The sequence below is a fragment of the Corvus moneduloides genome, chromosome 19 (genome assembly GCF_009650955.1).
Source record: "Corvus moneduloides isolate bCorMon1 chromosome 19, bCorMon1.pri, whole genome shotgun sequence".
In the NCBI taxonomy this organism is placed as follows: domain Eukaryota; kingdom Metazoa; phylum Chordata; class Aves; order Passeriformes; family Corvidae; genus Corvus; species Corvus moneduloides.
Genome location: NC_045494.1, coordinates 9,288,170 through 9,302,496, shown reverse-complemented (window position 1 = coordinate 9,302,496; position 14,327 = coordinate 9,288,170). Strand labels below are relative to the sequence as shown.

General features: G+C 39.8%; 1 protein-coding gene across 1 annotated transcript; it reads right to left on the bottom strand.

Moving 5' to 3' along the window:
• Window positions 1-8,828: 8,828 nt before the first annotated feature.
• Window positions 8,829-14,012, bottom strand: LOC116453658. The gene is made up of 7 exons (XM_032129343.1): window positions 13,839-14,012; window positions 13,471-13,674; window positions 13,257-13,382; window positions 12,840-12,965; window positions 12,100-12,171; window positions 11,813-12,011; window positions 8,829-8,999 (listed from the first exon to the last, which is right to left on the bottom strand). Exons 1-5 carry the CDS (start codon window positions 13,979-13,981, stop codon window positions 12,153-12,155), a joined length of 618 nt encoding a protein of 205 aa, XP_031985234.1. The 5' UTR covers window positions 13,982-14,012; the 3' UTR covers window positions 8,829-8,999; window positions 11,813-12,011; window positions 12,100-12,152.
• Between the last annotated feature and the right edge of the window lie 315 nt (window positions 14,013-14,327).

Below are 14,327 nucleotides of genomic sequence, written 5' to 3'. Positions count from 1 at the left end.
ACAGTTCCCTTCAGTGGATATTCAGAATACCAACACACAGGCACTACAATACCTCAATCAGGAGCAGAAAAATGAAGCAGAGTCTCATCAGTCAAAGGCCACCAAAGGGTTGTGTGAGGAACAGCCAGAAAGAGTCTGTGACCAGAAGGCACTGACGCTCAGAGACAGTAATTACTGACAGATGTTCAACAGAGGAATAAATCTCTCTGCTGAGGACTTGGGTTCTTCAAAGCCCATCTCCTTCACCTCAGTTTATTTTGCTAATTGAATTAGCCTGTGGTTAATTTAAGATGATATTCTATTTTCATTTCAGTCTAGAAAAGGAATGATGCAATAGACTGTATTCCAACCACCAAATAAACAACTTCCTCGTGAAGAGGATCCAAAGTTTCTCACCAGTGTTCCCAAGTGCCATCTATTCCAGTGCATTCTGTGGGGCATGCCTGCTGCCATGGGAACTGCCTGTTTGGGTCGTGACAAAACTGAACAGAAGAGGCATGTGGAACAATTTGCTTGTAATTTTTACAGTTACTACAGTCAGCAACATACAGTTCCTCACTGCCTGTTATTACATCACTGACTGAGGTGCAAAACTGGGACAACGAATCACAGAATATCCTCAGTTGGAAGAGACCCACAGGGATCATCAAAATCCAACTTCTGGCCCTGCCCAGGAGACCCCAACAATCCCACCCTGTGCATCCCCGAGAGCATTGTCCAAATGGTCCTGGAGCTCTGGCAGCCTTGGGGCTGTGCCCATTCCCTGGGAAACCTGTTCAGTGCCCAACAGTCTCCTGACATCTGCAGGAAGAATCTTTTCCTAATGTCCAACCAAAACCTTCCCTGAACATGTGGCTCAGAAAAAAAACCCCAAAGCAATAGAAGAACAAATTTTGCTCAGTAGAAATCATGGAAAGCTAACATGAAGAGAAGCATTTCTATATGTGTAATAAATATACAGACTATAATAAATAGTAATTTTAAAATGCACTTAAAGCTCTTCTGAGGATGCAGCATTAGAGAAAAACAGCAACATGCATCATCTACACAGCAGAGCATATTCCACAGCATCAGCTACAGGACTACAGGACTTTTTTGACTTATCACAAGCTGTTTATGTCACCTGAAACTTGCCAAGAACAAAAGCTTTGCAGATAAAATCCAGCCACTTTCTATCAGGATTCTTAGATATAAACAAAATCAGAAACTGTGAGTAGAAGTAGAATTGAAATATTAGGAGGTTGCAGCTCACATACACATTGCCCTTTCTCCCGAGGACACAAGCTTAAAATCAGTCAACTTTCACACATCACCATTAAAGTTTCTAACTCAAAACATATTTGCAAAACACTATTAAATTTAGAACCTGTCTGTAAGTAGAGCAGCTACACAAGCCCTGCCCTGCAGACCACTGTCACTGCCCTGGGGCTGGTCAGTGCTGGGGATGACTTGAGAAGCTCAGCCAATACAAACCAGCAACTCAACAGCTTAATTAATTAGTGTGTTGGCAGGCTCCAAGATTCTAATGAATTTTTACCCTTCTACTAATCAGTTTCAAGGGACTATTTGTATTTCCCCCCATCACATCCCGAATGGCACTTTCCACTCAAATTGCCTTTATTTTACTTAATAAGGCTGTGTTTTTCCCTCCCCAGAAAACACTGAGTAAGAAGTTATTTGCAGGAATCAAACTGATTATTCATGTAAGCACAATTCTGCAAACTGATCTGTGACACATCATTCAATGCATTTCTTGTCACATACTGGTACAGAGCTCTCCAGAAATGATTTTATTCTCAGGTTTGGGGCCAGTGATGGTCTTCCTGCCTGACCTTTGGGCCTGACCTTTTCGTGTGTTTTACTTTCTACAGCTTTTAAGAAAAATGTCGCTCAATAAAAAGGCATCTTAATTTCAAAGAAATTTCTCAGGTTGGCCAAGCTTTGAAGGCAGCATTATGAATTGAGTTTGTGTCAACATGACAACAATGACAACACCCCAAGTACAGCAACTGGTAGCACACTACCTCAGAGGCTTTAAAAATCTCTTATTCTAATAGCCCTTGTACAACAAAATGTGTTTCTGTAATGCCACATGATTTATGCATTCTCATTCTTTGATTTGTGTTCCATTTTAATTAAAGAAAAAAGCAAATACAGGTAAGAACATGCTTCCTATAATTAACACCAGTAACAGTCTTCAATTTCTTCCACAGATAACATTTTTCATTCAGTTTACCAACTTTTTTTGAAAATCAGACACCTGTGATTCTGTTCGGTCTTTACACAAACCCAAACATGTAAATGCAGCTGAAAATCTCACTCCATTAATTTTCTTCCTTTGTAAGAAAAGACTGAAAGGCTATTTTTCCCAATAAAAGAGTTGCAGTAATTGCAGAGGCAGGGTTTTAGTACACAAGAGGGGAAGAAAAACATCACTCACAGCTGTAACTGAATAAACCAAGATTAGGATGGATGTCAGCAGGAAAGGAGGCGATCACTGGACATCCTAAGAGAAACATATATGTACCTAATTATATTTTTTCCTTCCAATTCCCATTACAGATTTTTAAACAAAAACTCACCCTCTCTGAGAATGCTTGGTGTCACCTCACCATTAAATACATCAATACTGCCCTGCAGTTTGGAATTCACCTTTGCCATTTTACACCACAAAGATCTGATATGAAAGAGTAATCAAAATTTGAAACAAGTGAATTTAAAACATCTACTAAGTATCCTCATAAACTTTTTTTTTTTCCTCTTAACACCTGTTTATGGTTGTGTTTTGTTGGTTTTTTTTTTTTTCTTAGGAAGGGATGAGACAGAATAGGCAAATGAAGAAAAAAGTTCTTAAAATCAGCATTCTGGAAGCTCATAATTTTAAGTTAAACCCTTAATATCCTATTTCTAATGCTCAATAGGCTTTAAACTTGTCACCAAAAATAGGTATTATTTGCCTAAGATCCCAGAATAACTTGACATAATAATTTAAATAGCTGGATCAGCTTTTTCCTCAGTGCTTTTATACATGACTACAAGGTGAAAATGTGTTTCACATCGCAAATCAATGTTCAGCCAACAGTTCAATCCCAAGCTTGCAGTGGTAATGTCATTTCCTGGGCTTGCCACTGGTTCCCACCCTCACAGCATCTCCCTGGTGTGAGTGAGAACAAACCACATGAAAGCAATGACAGGAATTAAAAAAACAACAACAACAAAAAAACTCCAAAAAGACACCACCCTTCTGAGGGTGTATTTAGGTGAGTTCCTGTCTCCAGGTTACCACAGGGACTCACAAAGTGCAGTGCTGTCAGAGGTGATGGGGAAATTGGGAAAGGAAAAGGGGAGACCAGCAGCAGCTGTGGGAGCTGGAACTCGAGCCCAGGGCTCCTGTTCCACCCCAGAGCCACCGTTACCCTGAATAGCCTGGCAGCCCTGCACTGTGCACATTCACTAGAGCATTTCCAGACTTCCATTAGAGATCCTCTTCTGGCTATGGCTTTTGGAAACTATCCGAAAAAAGAAGAAAAAATACCTTATTCCTGCATTTCCTATATTTATTTATAATTCATCAATCTTGAAATAAAGTTATGCAAATCTTTACCTTATGACCAGACTTTTAAAAATTGCTGATTTAGGACTATTTTAGATATAGGGAGACAACAGCTACATGAATTACAGGAACAGTTATTTTTTCTACACGTTCACAAACACACCTGCAGCTGTCTTAATTTATAGCAAAGTTCACAACCAAAGCACAACCTGGTGAGGTATTTTTGTTCAAGCTCATAGCTGTAAGCCCACATAACACACTGAATCAGGATGTTACAGACAAGAATCACTTTCACCTATGAGAATTATCTGCTGCAACCTGTACTTTCATCTGCCCTTCTGGAAAAGAAAAGACAAGTCACTGGGATATATTAAATATGTTGAACTCTATTATCCCCAAGTAGTTTTATCTAATTTGGGATTTAAACCAGCACAAGAATTATCAGAGCTGCTCTGTAGAGACTCAGTTTAAGTCATCCCAGATCAACAGCTGAATCACAAGCTAAACACTATTGTACCGTACTCAAAGCCAGGTCAAGTTTATCCTATGATGGATTTTTTAAATTCCAAAAAATCCTACTACACTAGGATTTTATTTTTGCCACTGAAGATAGCACTTCTTGTCTTAGTGTTACTGTGTTCATCTGAAAAATAGGTCATGTCAAAAACGGCTTTGAAATTATTATTAACAAAGCTTACAAACACTGATGAAATTCTTCTGCTGAAATGTCTTCTAATGTCTGCACCAAGGCTGACCAACCAAGAAGGAGCACATAGCAGGGGAAAAGAAATTTGTGCAGAGAAACCAGGAAGAGCAAGGATGAAATTTAACAGATATTCCAAGGATGTGGAGATAAAGAACAGGAATACACACTTACTTCAGAAAAGAATAGCCTATCTTGAAAAAACAGTTACTTCTTTAGTTAGATTTAAAATATCTAAACCCAACATTTTTCTGGGAAAGCATATGCAGTTTTTCACTTAACCTGATTGAAGCCAAAGGGCCAGTGTAACTAAATTCAATAGCAACATATGTCCATACGAGAGACCCTGATTTTTCACTGTCTCTACCTACTGCATACAAACTTACTGAAGTGTTTTTGCTACTACAGACAGGAAATGTCAACAAACACCTCACACAACAGTAATCACATAAAAAAAGACTACTTAACACGGTGCCTGTGGTCATCTCACTTCAGACCATATATCCTCCCTTAAAGCCAGAGAAAGAAAGGTCTTAAAATATCTCCACGTGCACACACTGTTACCTAGCACATACAAAGCTATTCAAATCAGAAATTGTCTGTAGCTGTATTATTAAGTTGCCCACGTGAGTGTATTTTAAGGGTTCCCATACTGTCAGGTCGCATATCTTAAAAGCCATGGATCAGGAGTTTGACTACTACAATAAGAGTGAAAAAGAAACATGGAAAACAGCAATGCAAAATTAAACCATTCTGGATCCTATGTTTTATGAAACAACATTTCAAAATTCTATAAATATCCAGGTTCTCAGAAGGCCAAGGCTCTGAGTAACCTGATCCAAACCTGAAGTCAGCCTTGCTTGGAGCAGGGTAGATGAGATGACCTTCAGAGGTCCCTTTCAATCCATGTTAGTTTAAGATTTCATAAAATAAACTGGAGAGTGGGACAGTGTGTGTACAGACATGCACACACAAACACTTGCCCTCTCTATTTCTAGATACCCTGGGCAGTCTCTGGATACAGCTACGCTCAACACTGCATACAGAGCACAATTACAAACAGCACTGAGCAGAGCAGACTGATTTTGGCATCTCAAGTACACATCAGTTTTACACTTATACACAAGAACTACAGAAAAAAGTATTGCTCTGTGACCTACGTGAGGTGGTGAAGATGTAACTTCTCACCCTTATCAGCTCTACCTGATCTCAGAAGTGTCCAATTTATCTGTTGAATTCTCAGCACTGGGAAACCACAATCCTCACTTCCAGGGCTCTGAGTGCTATAGTGGTGAGGAATCTCTCTGGAATTATAAATGAAATTAATTGCTTCTGCTGAGACAAGGGAAAAGCGAGGAAGCAGGCTTGTCCTGATACAAGTAACCACTCAAACCACAAGCAACACTCAGGTTCACCGTTCCTCTCTGATCCACATCTCATTTACATATCTCAAACTGGAACTCCACTTCTCCCACCTCTGGAATTCCTCCTTTGATGCATTCTCCTTCCTGCCATCCACTGATCAGTATTTTCAGCAGTGACTCATGAGAACATGCTTAACATGACACACAGCTGAAACTTGTTTGAGTGTCTTGATTTAGAAGCCCAAAAGACTCCTCACTAGCAAGTACAGGACATGAAAGCCTCTTGCAAAAGTAATAACAAGCATATTCACACCAATGATAGTATTTCATACTACTAAATCAGACAAATGATCACGGCTTATAAAAGTTGTATTTCAAATTTATTTCAATTTTACCACATGATAAAACCCATGGTGATCTACTAAGCCTGAAGAATTCAGAATAAAACCAGGTTCCTGCATCCCCATCATATTCTTAAATAATGTGCCTCGGTGCAGCATTCCTCTTGACTGTCTGATCAAGCTTTACAGACTTTTAAGCATTCAGAGTAAGAAAAGAGCCAAAGAATCAAACAGCCATTGGAAATGGCAAGAAAACAGGGCATTGAAACAGTTTTTTTAAGTACTCTATTCCAGTATCTCACCTCAGTTCTACTCCCCTCTCCAGTGTGTCTGTGATGATCTGCACAACTCCTTATTTCACCAAGAAATCTGCGAGAGCTATTTTAAACAATTTTTCCTTCTGTTTTGTAGGGGATTTTTACTACAAAAGTACATCACAAAACAGGCCAGACTACCTTTCCCCAGCAAGGCACATGAAGTTTTCATGCTATACTACATTATGTCAGCTAAGAGCACAACCGTAATTACTGGATTTTAGAAAATAGCTTCTTGTAAAGGCAAAGTAATGGAGGATTAAGTTAGTACTATGAAAACCAGTGCATTATAACTTCAATTCTTTAACTAATGGTTTGAAATTTAAGATCAACACAGAACTGTCATTATTTGGATGGAAGTTTCCCAGTTTATGTACGTAAATGCTCACATTTCAAAAGATTTGATAGATCCACAGTTCTCAGGAAACCAAATGGCACAGTAAGTCCACTTTACAAACACAAAACAAAACCAAAATTCAGTGTTTTTATAGCTACTATTTGCCTTTCACTATAAATCTCTACGGAAGATTTTCTCATTTAACATTACAGGTTTATGCCCTAAGTATTCAGTATTGCCAACAGCACAACTTAAGATTCTGCCGAAAGTAATTCTCCTAAATGTACATTTTTAATGTATCATTGGAATAAGGGGGTAAGTTACTCTTAAGGGTTTAGTTCTGACATCTGAACATGGTCAAGTTCCACAATTCCCACCGACCCACAGGAGCTGAAAGCTGTACTTGGCCACTTTGACTAAAGCAGAGCCACTGCTCATCATATTCTTGGTGAAAGAAAGAATCTTGTTTCAGAATAATTTCCATTCGCCATTCTGCTAACTTTACTGGAAAATAATGATGATAATATTCTGCTCTACAGAAGTCAGATATTCAAAAGCATATGCTCATATAGCAACCCAAATATATAATCTGTCACACTATAACATTACAAAAGGAAATTTTTAAAGTCTATTTCTCTTGATTTTTCTTCAGCATGAAGTGCCAGTCTAATGGGAGGTTTGGGGGAAACCTTAGTAAGGGATGAATTGTACTGTATTCCAGTACTATGAACAAGAATAATCATTCTACCAGTAATTTACATAGTGAGTGCAACTCAACAAATCTGGCAGTATCAGTCCACTCACATAACAGTGAGTCTTTAATAATATAAATATTTGCAGTGTGCATTCAAAAAGGCCCAAGAATGAGGTTGAACTGGCTGAGAATATGGTGCAGTTGCTACTGCAATTGCAGATTCTTCTGATCTTGTAGACTTTGAAAGAAAATATAACTGAAGGCTGAGTCCTCTTCCCTCCTCACTGTAATGACACCGACAATTGAAAATCTGAGAGCAGTGACAGACACTTCAGTAAGAATAAGTGTCACCAGTCATACTTCTTTTGTGAGCCAAACTGAGTTATTTACATGAATGAATGTTTGGTAGTCAAAGAAAAATTTGAAAGGTACAGAACAAAGAGAGAACACAAATACAGAGGAAGTAGCATTTTCATTTTGAGAAAGCCTCAAAAAACTACCTTCTCAACTTTTTTTTTGTTTAATGATTTATCTGTGCAACATTTGGAGAAAAATCCATTGTTCAAAAAGCAACACTGAATTTTGATACCTCCAAAGCATCAATACAATATTTAGGAGCAAGAGCAGTTTCTTACAGCCAGTGAAGTAGCTCATTTAAAAAACTGAATGCAGAGTCTAATGACCTAATTAGGGGAATTTCTCCCCACAGAGAGGCTGTTCTAGTGTAAGTTGGTGGGAAAGCCCAGCTGGCTTGAATACTGTAAGATCAAGACCTGAAAGCTTATGCAAGTGTGTGGTTAAAGAAAAAAAAAAGTTAAAATCAGAAGACTGGAAGCTTCTGTGCTTCTGACAACCATACACTGAACACAACCGTACTAACCTCAGCTTCTCAGTTAAAAACCTTTCCAGGATTACTCATACTTGGTAACTACAAAACAGATCTGGAACTGCCAACACTGTTCTGTAGAACTTCAGTTACTGAAAGTACTCCACTTGTTTCATTTCTGTTACAGAAGAAAATAATTAAGATGCATCATGTATCAGCTCATATATCAGCTTTCGTAGTATCAAAAGCCAAAGCAAGAGATCAAATGATTCAATAACAAAAGATATTTAGATAAGCACCAGAGTAGCTGATCTCAATTACTCATTTTTTTGAAGGCACCAACACAACACTATCTATAGTCCAGCATTTTTACCCATCATTTTTCAGGGCATCAATCAACTGCACAAATGCCTTCCAATATATGGGATATGTTAAATTTGTTCCCCAAAGAAAAGCATTCCAAGAAACACATTCAGATGGAAGCACACTTGACACTGCAATACTACAATCTTAACCCTCTTGAGTTTTAAGTAAAATGTAAGGAACTTAGTCATTAACAGAACCTACAAAAAGTTATTAAATTCTGACTAAGTTTGAGCAATACCATGAGCACTTTGGCTTGTTCTTTTTTGTTGCCCCTCAGAGAACTCTGTACAGACTCTAACAGGGAAATAATCCACTCATAACATAACACAATAAAACTTTAGGTAATTAAGTTTAATGTGCTGTTCAACACATAACATGGAATTTCATACAACTTACAGTAATTCTTTACAGTTCAAAATAACCTCACAGCAAAATCAAAGTGGACTAAAAACTGGCCCCATATTGTTATGCAAGAGTGTGATTTTCTTCTTGCTGCTCACCCTGAAAAGCAACACAATAACAACAGTTACAACATGACATTCAAATACGCAAACATGAAATAAATGTATAATGTTTCACTAAGTATCTCTAAGAAAGTGCATTCCCTTAATACAAACTTCCAACTTGGAAATAAGAGAAAATATCACAATAAGTGCATTTGTGCTTTTGTGTGTGCAATACATATAAAGAGACCAACATCTTACGCTTTTATGATGTATAAACAGAGGTTTCACTATAGCAAAATGCAGATCAACGTTCAGCATTTCAATAAAGTAAATTATTTGTCTTAGAATAACCACTCAATTTTCTGTAAGGAAAAGCTGTGTTACAGTCACTTTGAAGTCACATTAGTGAAATAACCACAGACTGTGGTTTGCCAGGGGTGGGGGGTGGCTGGTTTGGGTTTTGGGTTTTTTTTTGTTTGGCTTTTTTTTCTTCTTTAATTAAAAACAAACTATGAACACTAAAGATCAAAAACAGTACAAGCTGAATCTTTTAAGCCAATTAAAAATTGCAACTAGTCAAAACAAAGCTTTGAAAATTGATTTGCTTGGAGAGCACAGGAAGCTGTCCTACCAAGCAGGTTATATTTATCAGGCTTTTTTTTCTTTCCGTTTTGTTTTAAATTTAAGCTTTGCTTTCCTGCTTGCTAAGAAACTCCTCAGCTGTTCACCTTTTCATGGTAAGTCTTCAGCATTAACAGCTTGCTGGACCTTCCCTTGAGATTTTTATTCGCTTTCCAAGGGAATTACACTTTACAACTGCCTTGTCTGGACAGTAATTGGCTTTTCAGAGAACACATTACTCAAGATGAAGAGAAGTTCTGCAATACAGAGTCTTGCAAAGTCCCACAGCTATGAGGAAAGCTGTGTATCAAAAATCATTACAAAAGGTGCTGCCACTGCCATTCTAGGAGAGACAGGGACAAGCTGCAGCCTCCCACAAAGTTGGGGCTTCCCAACTCAACATTTACTACTGACTGACACCAACTCATCCTACAGTCTTCCTTGCTGAACTGCTGGGACACTTCAGAGTATATATTTTGTATTTGTATTCTGTTTCATTTTTTACTGAATTAGGAAAAAAAAAAATACAGTCCATAATCAAATTCCAGAAAAGGCAGTTCATAGAATCACAGAATGGTTTGGATTAGAAGGGACCTTAAAGATCATCTCATTCCAAGCCCCTGCCATGGGCAGTTCTATCATGAGAATCTGTCTTATTAATACAGGTAAAGGAATTTTTGAATCCCTATCATTCAACTGCTACAACAGTAAAAGAATCCCAAATTCCGCAAAGCTTCCTCAAAAAACCCTGTTCAACTACTTTGACTCATCACTATTCCATGTTAGAGCAAATAACATATATTTTAAAAAATACTGTTTATTATCTGCTTTGACAGTTTTGTAATTGCTACATGTAAACCAGAAAAAGAATTTTAAACTAGCTTGGTTAAATTCCAATGTTAAAGGTAGAAGCCAATAACAGAAGAAGCATTGGAGAAGGACTGAATGTCTTCAGGAACCTTACTGGATGAGGGTTGGTAACCCTTCCATTTGGCTTTGCCCTGCTAATGCCACTTTAAATCAGAACTTCTGTACATTCTTTTCTTCCTATTCTATCAACATGCCAGCTTCTCACAACAGCCACAACTCAAAAAGCCACACCATTTCATCTGGCAGGAATCTTGAAGTCACTTGACTCCCTCACTGTTTCTCCATCAACTCAGTTCCCTACAACAACAACTGCTGACAGCCAATGTCATCAGGCAAGACACTAAAACCAAGCCAGAAACCAAACATTAAGCCACCAATGAAGCTGAATTTAAGTGCTCTTCCTCCACTGTCTTTGATGTGTGCAGTTCCTTAATAGTTAGTGTTTAGCCAACCTAAACTAGACTCAAAAGTAAAAAGCCTAGAATACAACAGCTGCTTTATGACTATGAATGCTGAATGTGCTAATAAAGCACCTACAAGAAGACCTTGCTCTTTTCCTGACTCTTACAAGCACAGAATGAAAAGACATATTTGGTAAAGCCTGAAACAACAACAGGAAAACCTGACACTCAAGTGCCTGGAAAGCAGGAAATACCCGCCTGCATCACCTCCCTTCAATAGGAAGTGCAGTATCACACCTTTTAAAACAAGAAGAAAGTATACATTAACATAAGCACTGTTCCTTTCTGAAGAAACTTCACTAAGTTCTATTTGCCCAGATTTCTAAAAACAGTGACTTAGCAATTGAGTTTGGTCTTGCTTTTAAGATCCAAGCTCAGCTACCAACAGGTCTTTGGGCAACTGACTTGACCCTAGTATGTACATCCCACAGCCAGTAAGAACCTCAGCGGCATCATCGCTCTGCCTCACTGCTCTCCTGTGAACTAAAGACAAACCTGACAGTGTCACCACTGATTTGGTGTTCAGACACTGAAACACAAAGCATTTTCCTCATAGTGAGGTTATACAACTACTCCCGGTAGGTAAATATTCCCTGGAATAAATAACACAGCATGCCCTAGGATGCCTGTCTCATTAAGCTCCTCTTATGTTTGACTCTCCTTATCCCTAGGCAGCTGTTGTTCCTTAGCCTTGTACAATTACCACTGTGTACGTGCCTGATCATTTGTCCAGCATTTTATGGAATTGGTGGAATTTAGAATCTTCACATTATTATCATGAGACTGTTCCACAGCCTCACTGCCTTACCTGTTAGGGCAACAAAGTTGTTTTCATACCAAAGAATTTTTCACAATATTTCTCACATCTCAGAAGGCTGAAATAAGCAATCAATTAAACACAAAGCCTCTGCCTCACCTGTATCAAATCAGTCCCAGGAATTCAGTGACTGCTGCACTCCAAACTAAAATTACAGTGCCAGAGAAAAACGTTATTTTGAAGAATGTACTTGAATTTTTCAGCTTCATCAGCACTGGTATTTATTTTCTCCTGACCTAGCTTCCAAGGATTCTTCTCTGCCAAAGAACTGCTTTCCAAAACCCAACTTGCTCACCTACTAAAATCAAAAGTAAGAACAATTAGGAAAGTCACAAGCAAAACCAGAGTGGATGATGAGAATCAGACAAACATGGTACTTGACATACTTCACCATATTAGCGAGGGGTTTGGACACATCATGCAATGCCAATGCAATGTCCTATGGTCTCTGTGTCTCCCTGTACACATTAAAAGATACAGTTTTTTAAAGGTCAGAAAACTAAGACATGGGTGAATTATTCAGTAACGCTGTTGTGGATAATCAAAACCTAAAGAAAAAGTAATGGACAAGCATACCTATTGGAGGCTCCTCTGATCTCAACTGGGAATGCCCCAGTTACTGAAGACACTGCAGTAACAGACACCAGCAGTCGATGGTGGGGTGGCCTCGCTGAGCATGGCACTATTTTTAGGTAGTTTAACACATCACTTGGTGTGCAACATCACTGGGTCAAAAATGAAACATTTTTCTTTCAAGAAATGTTAAAGCATTAAAGCAGTTGCACTTGCCTGGACACTGTGCTACTGTAAAAGCCTAACTGCTGACGGGGATACATGTAAAGTACTGGATATTTTCTTATGCACTCATGAACCTTGTACACAACTAAGGAAGGCAGTCACTGGATTTGCTGCTTGTACTCTTAGGAATTTTACAACTTTTCCAGCACCCCTTTCAGATTCTTGCTTCGGAAGGACTGGACCATTGATTATGTACTAAGGTGCTTTTAGATAATGAAGCAGAGCATGAAAGATATGAGTTTCTAACAAATGAAGTTAAGCGTGATAATAAAATCAATTCAAAATACTTTCAAATGCAAAACATGCAAAAAACCACAGTATCACTAACGTGTCAGCTGTCCTTGTCAACATGCAGTCCGGCAGCATCTCTTCCTCCTCTTTCACAGTTACAATTCTCACATCTCCAAATCCAGAACAAGCAGATTCTTTAAGCAGCTGGTCACCACTGTCATACCTGCAAATACAACCCAAGCTGTTAACTGAAACATTTCTTCTGCAAAAAGTTCTGCCTCTGTTTCATCTACGCTAGTGTCATATACTCAACTCTACAAACAAGAAAACAAAGACAGAAAATCTTTACAAAAGATATTCAAAATCTTCAATTTAACTAAAATTAGCTGTATACTTTCTTTTTGTACGAGTAACTTCTACCTCATTATTTTTAAACATCAGCTACAGTCTTTCAAGTGGTACCAAGAAAAAGATTTCATCCACCCTTCCCAAGTAAGGAGAGGACAGTACTAACGTTCCATCTGCTGTTATTAAAGAAGTGCTGGCTGACAGCGCTCTTGCTTCCTTCACAGTGATCCTTCTCACACCCTCAGAGAGGGGACAGAGTGTAGCTTTTGACAACGGGTTGTAGCTGTCATACCTAGAAAGAAAATACACAATTGGTATCAACATCCAGAATTATTTACTTGGTATTAGCAAACAGAGGAGTATTGTGACAGTCCACTCACATGTCCAGTAAAAACCCTGCGACTTCTGCATCGTTTCTGAAATCCAACTTTTCCTTAAGTGTCAGCCACCGGTCAATGTGATTCCCCACATAAATCCTTGTTTTCCCCCTTCTTCTATCAAGACTTTGCTTTCTCTTTTTCTTTTCTAGAAAAGACAACATTGGGGGCCTTCCACACCTCTTTGCTGGCAGGGACATGGTGAGCCTAGAAATAAAGGAGAGGCTTTATTGAGAGGCAGCTCAGAACAACAGGCGGTACCTCAGCGTCCGGAGCCAGCACAGCGGGGGCTGATGGCCGAACACCTCAGGCTCCTCGCAAGCCAAGCACCGGCTGCCGCCCCGCACCGACGGCTCCCGACCCGCGCCCACCTCCTCGGGTCTTCCCCCCTCCGCGCCTCTCCGTGGCAGCAGCGGCTGAGAACGGGGCCGCTTCCAGTCGGAACACGGTGAAGGGCTGCGGAACAGCCGCTCACGCCGCTCCTGAGGGAAGGGGAAGGGAGGGGAGAGGACATACCCGCCTTACACCGCTCCTGAGGGGAGAGGAAGGGACATACCCGCCTCACGCCGCTCCTGAGGGGAGGCGACATTCCCGCTTCGCGCCGCTCCTGAAGGGAGGGCAGGGGAATTCCCGCCCCACGCCGCTCCTGGGGCACACACACCGAGACACATTCCCCCCTTCATGCAACCCCTGAGGGGAGCTCAGCCTCCCCCGCCGCTCCTGAAGGGAGAGGACGGGACATTCCCGCCTCACACCGCTCCTGAGGGGAGGGAGCATTCCCGCCTCACACCGCTCCTGAGACGCACACACACATTCCCGCCTCATGCCACCCCTGAGGGGAGACCAGCCTCTCCCGCCTC

Bases quoted from the DNA above. Each gene is read 5' to 3' on its own strand.
- LOC116453658 (XM_032129343.1), bottom strand. From the start codon at position 13,981: ATGTCCTCTCCCCTCCCTTCCCCTTCCCTCAGGAGCGGCGTGAGCGGC. The intron at 13,383-13,470 runs GTGAGTGGACTG...TTTTCTTTCTAG, and splicing joins GCAGGGTTTTTACTGGACAT to GTATGACAGCTACAACCCGT. The intron at 12,966-13,256 runs GTTAGTACTGTC...TTGTATTTGCAG, and splicing joins TTAATAACAGCAGATGGAAC to GTATGACAGTGGTGACCAGC.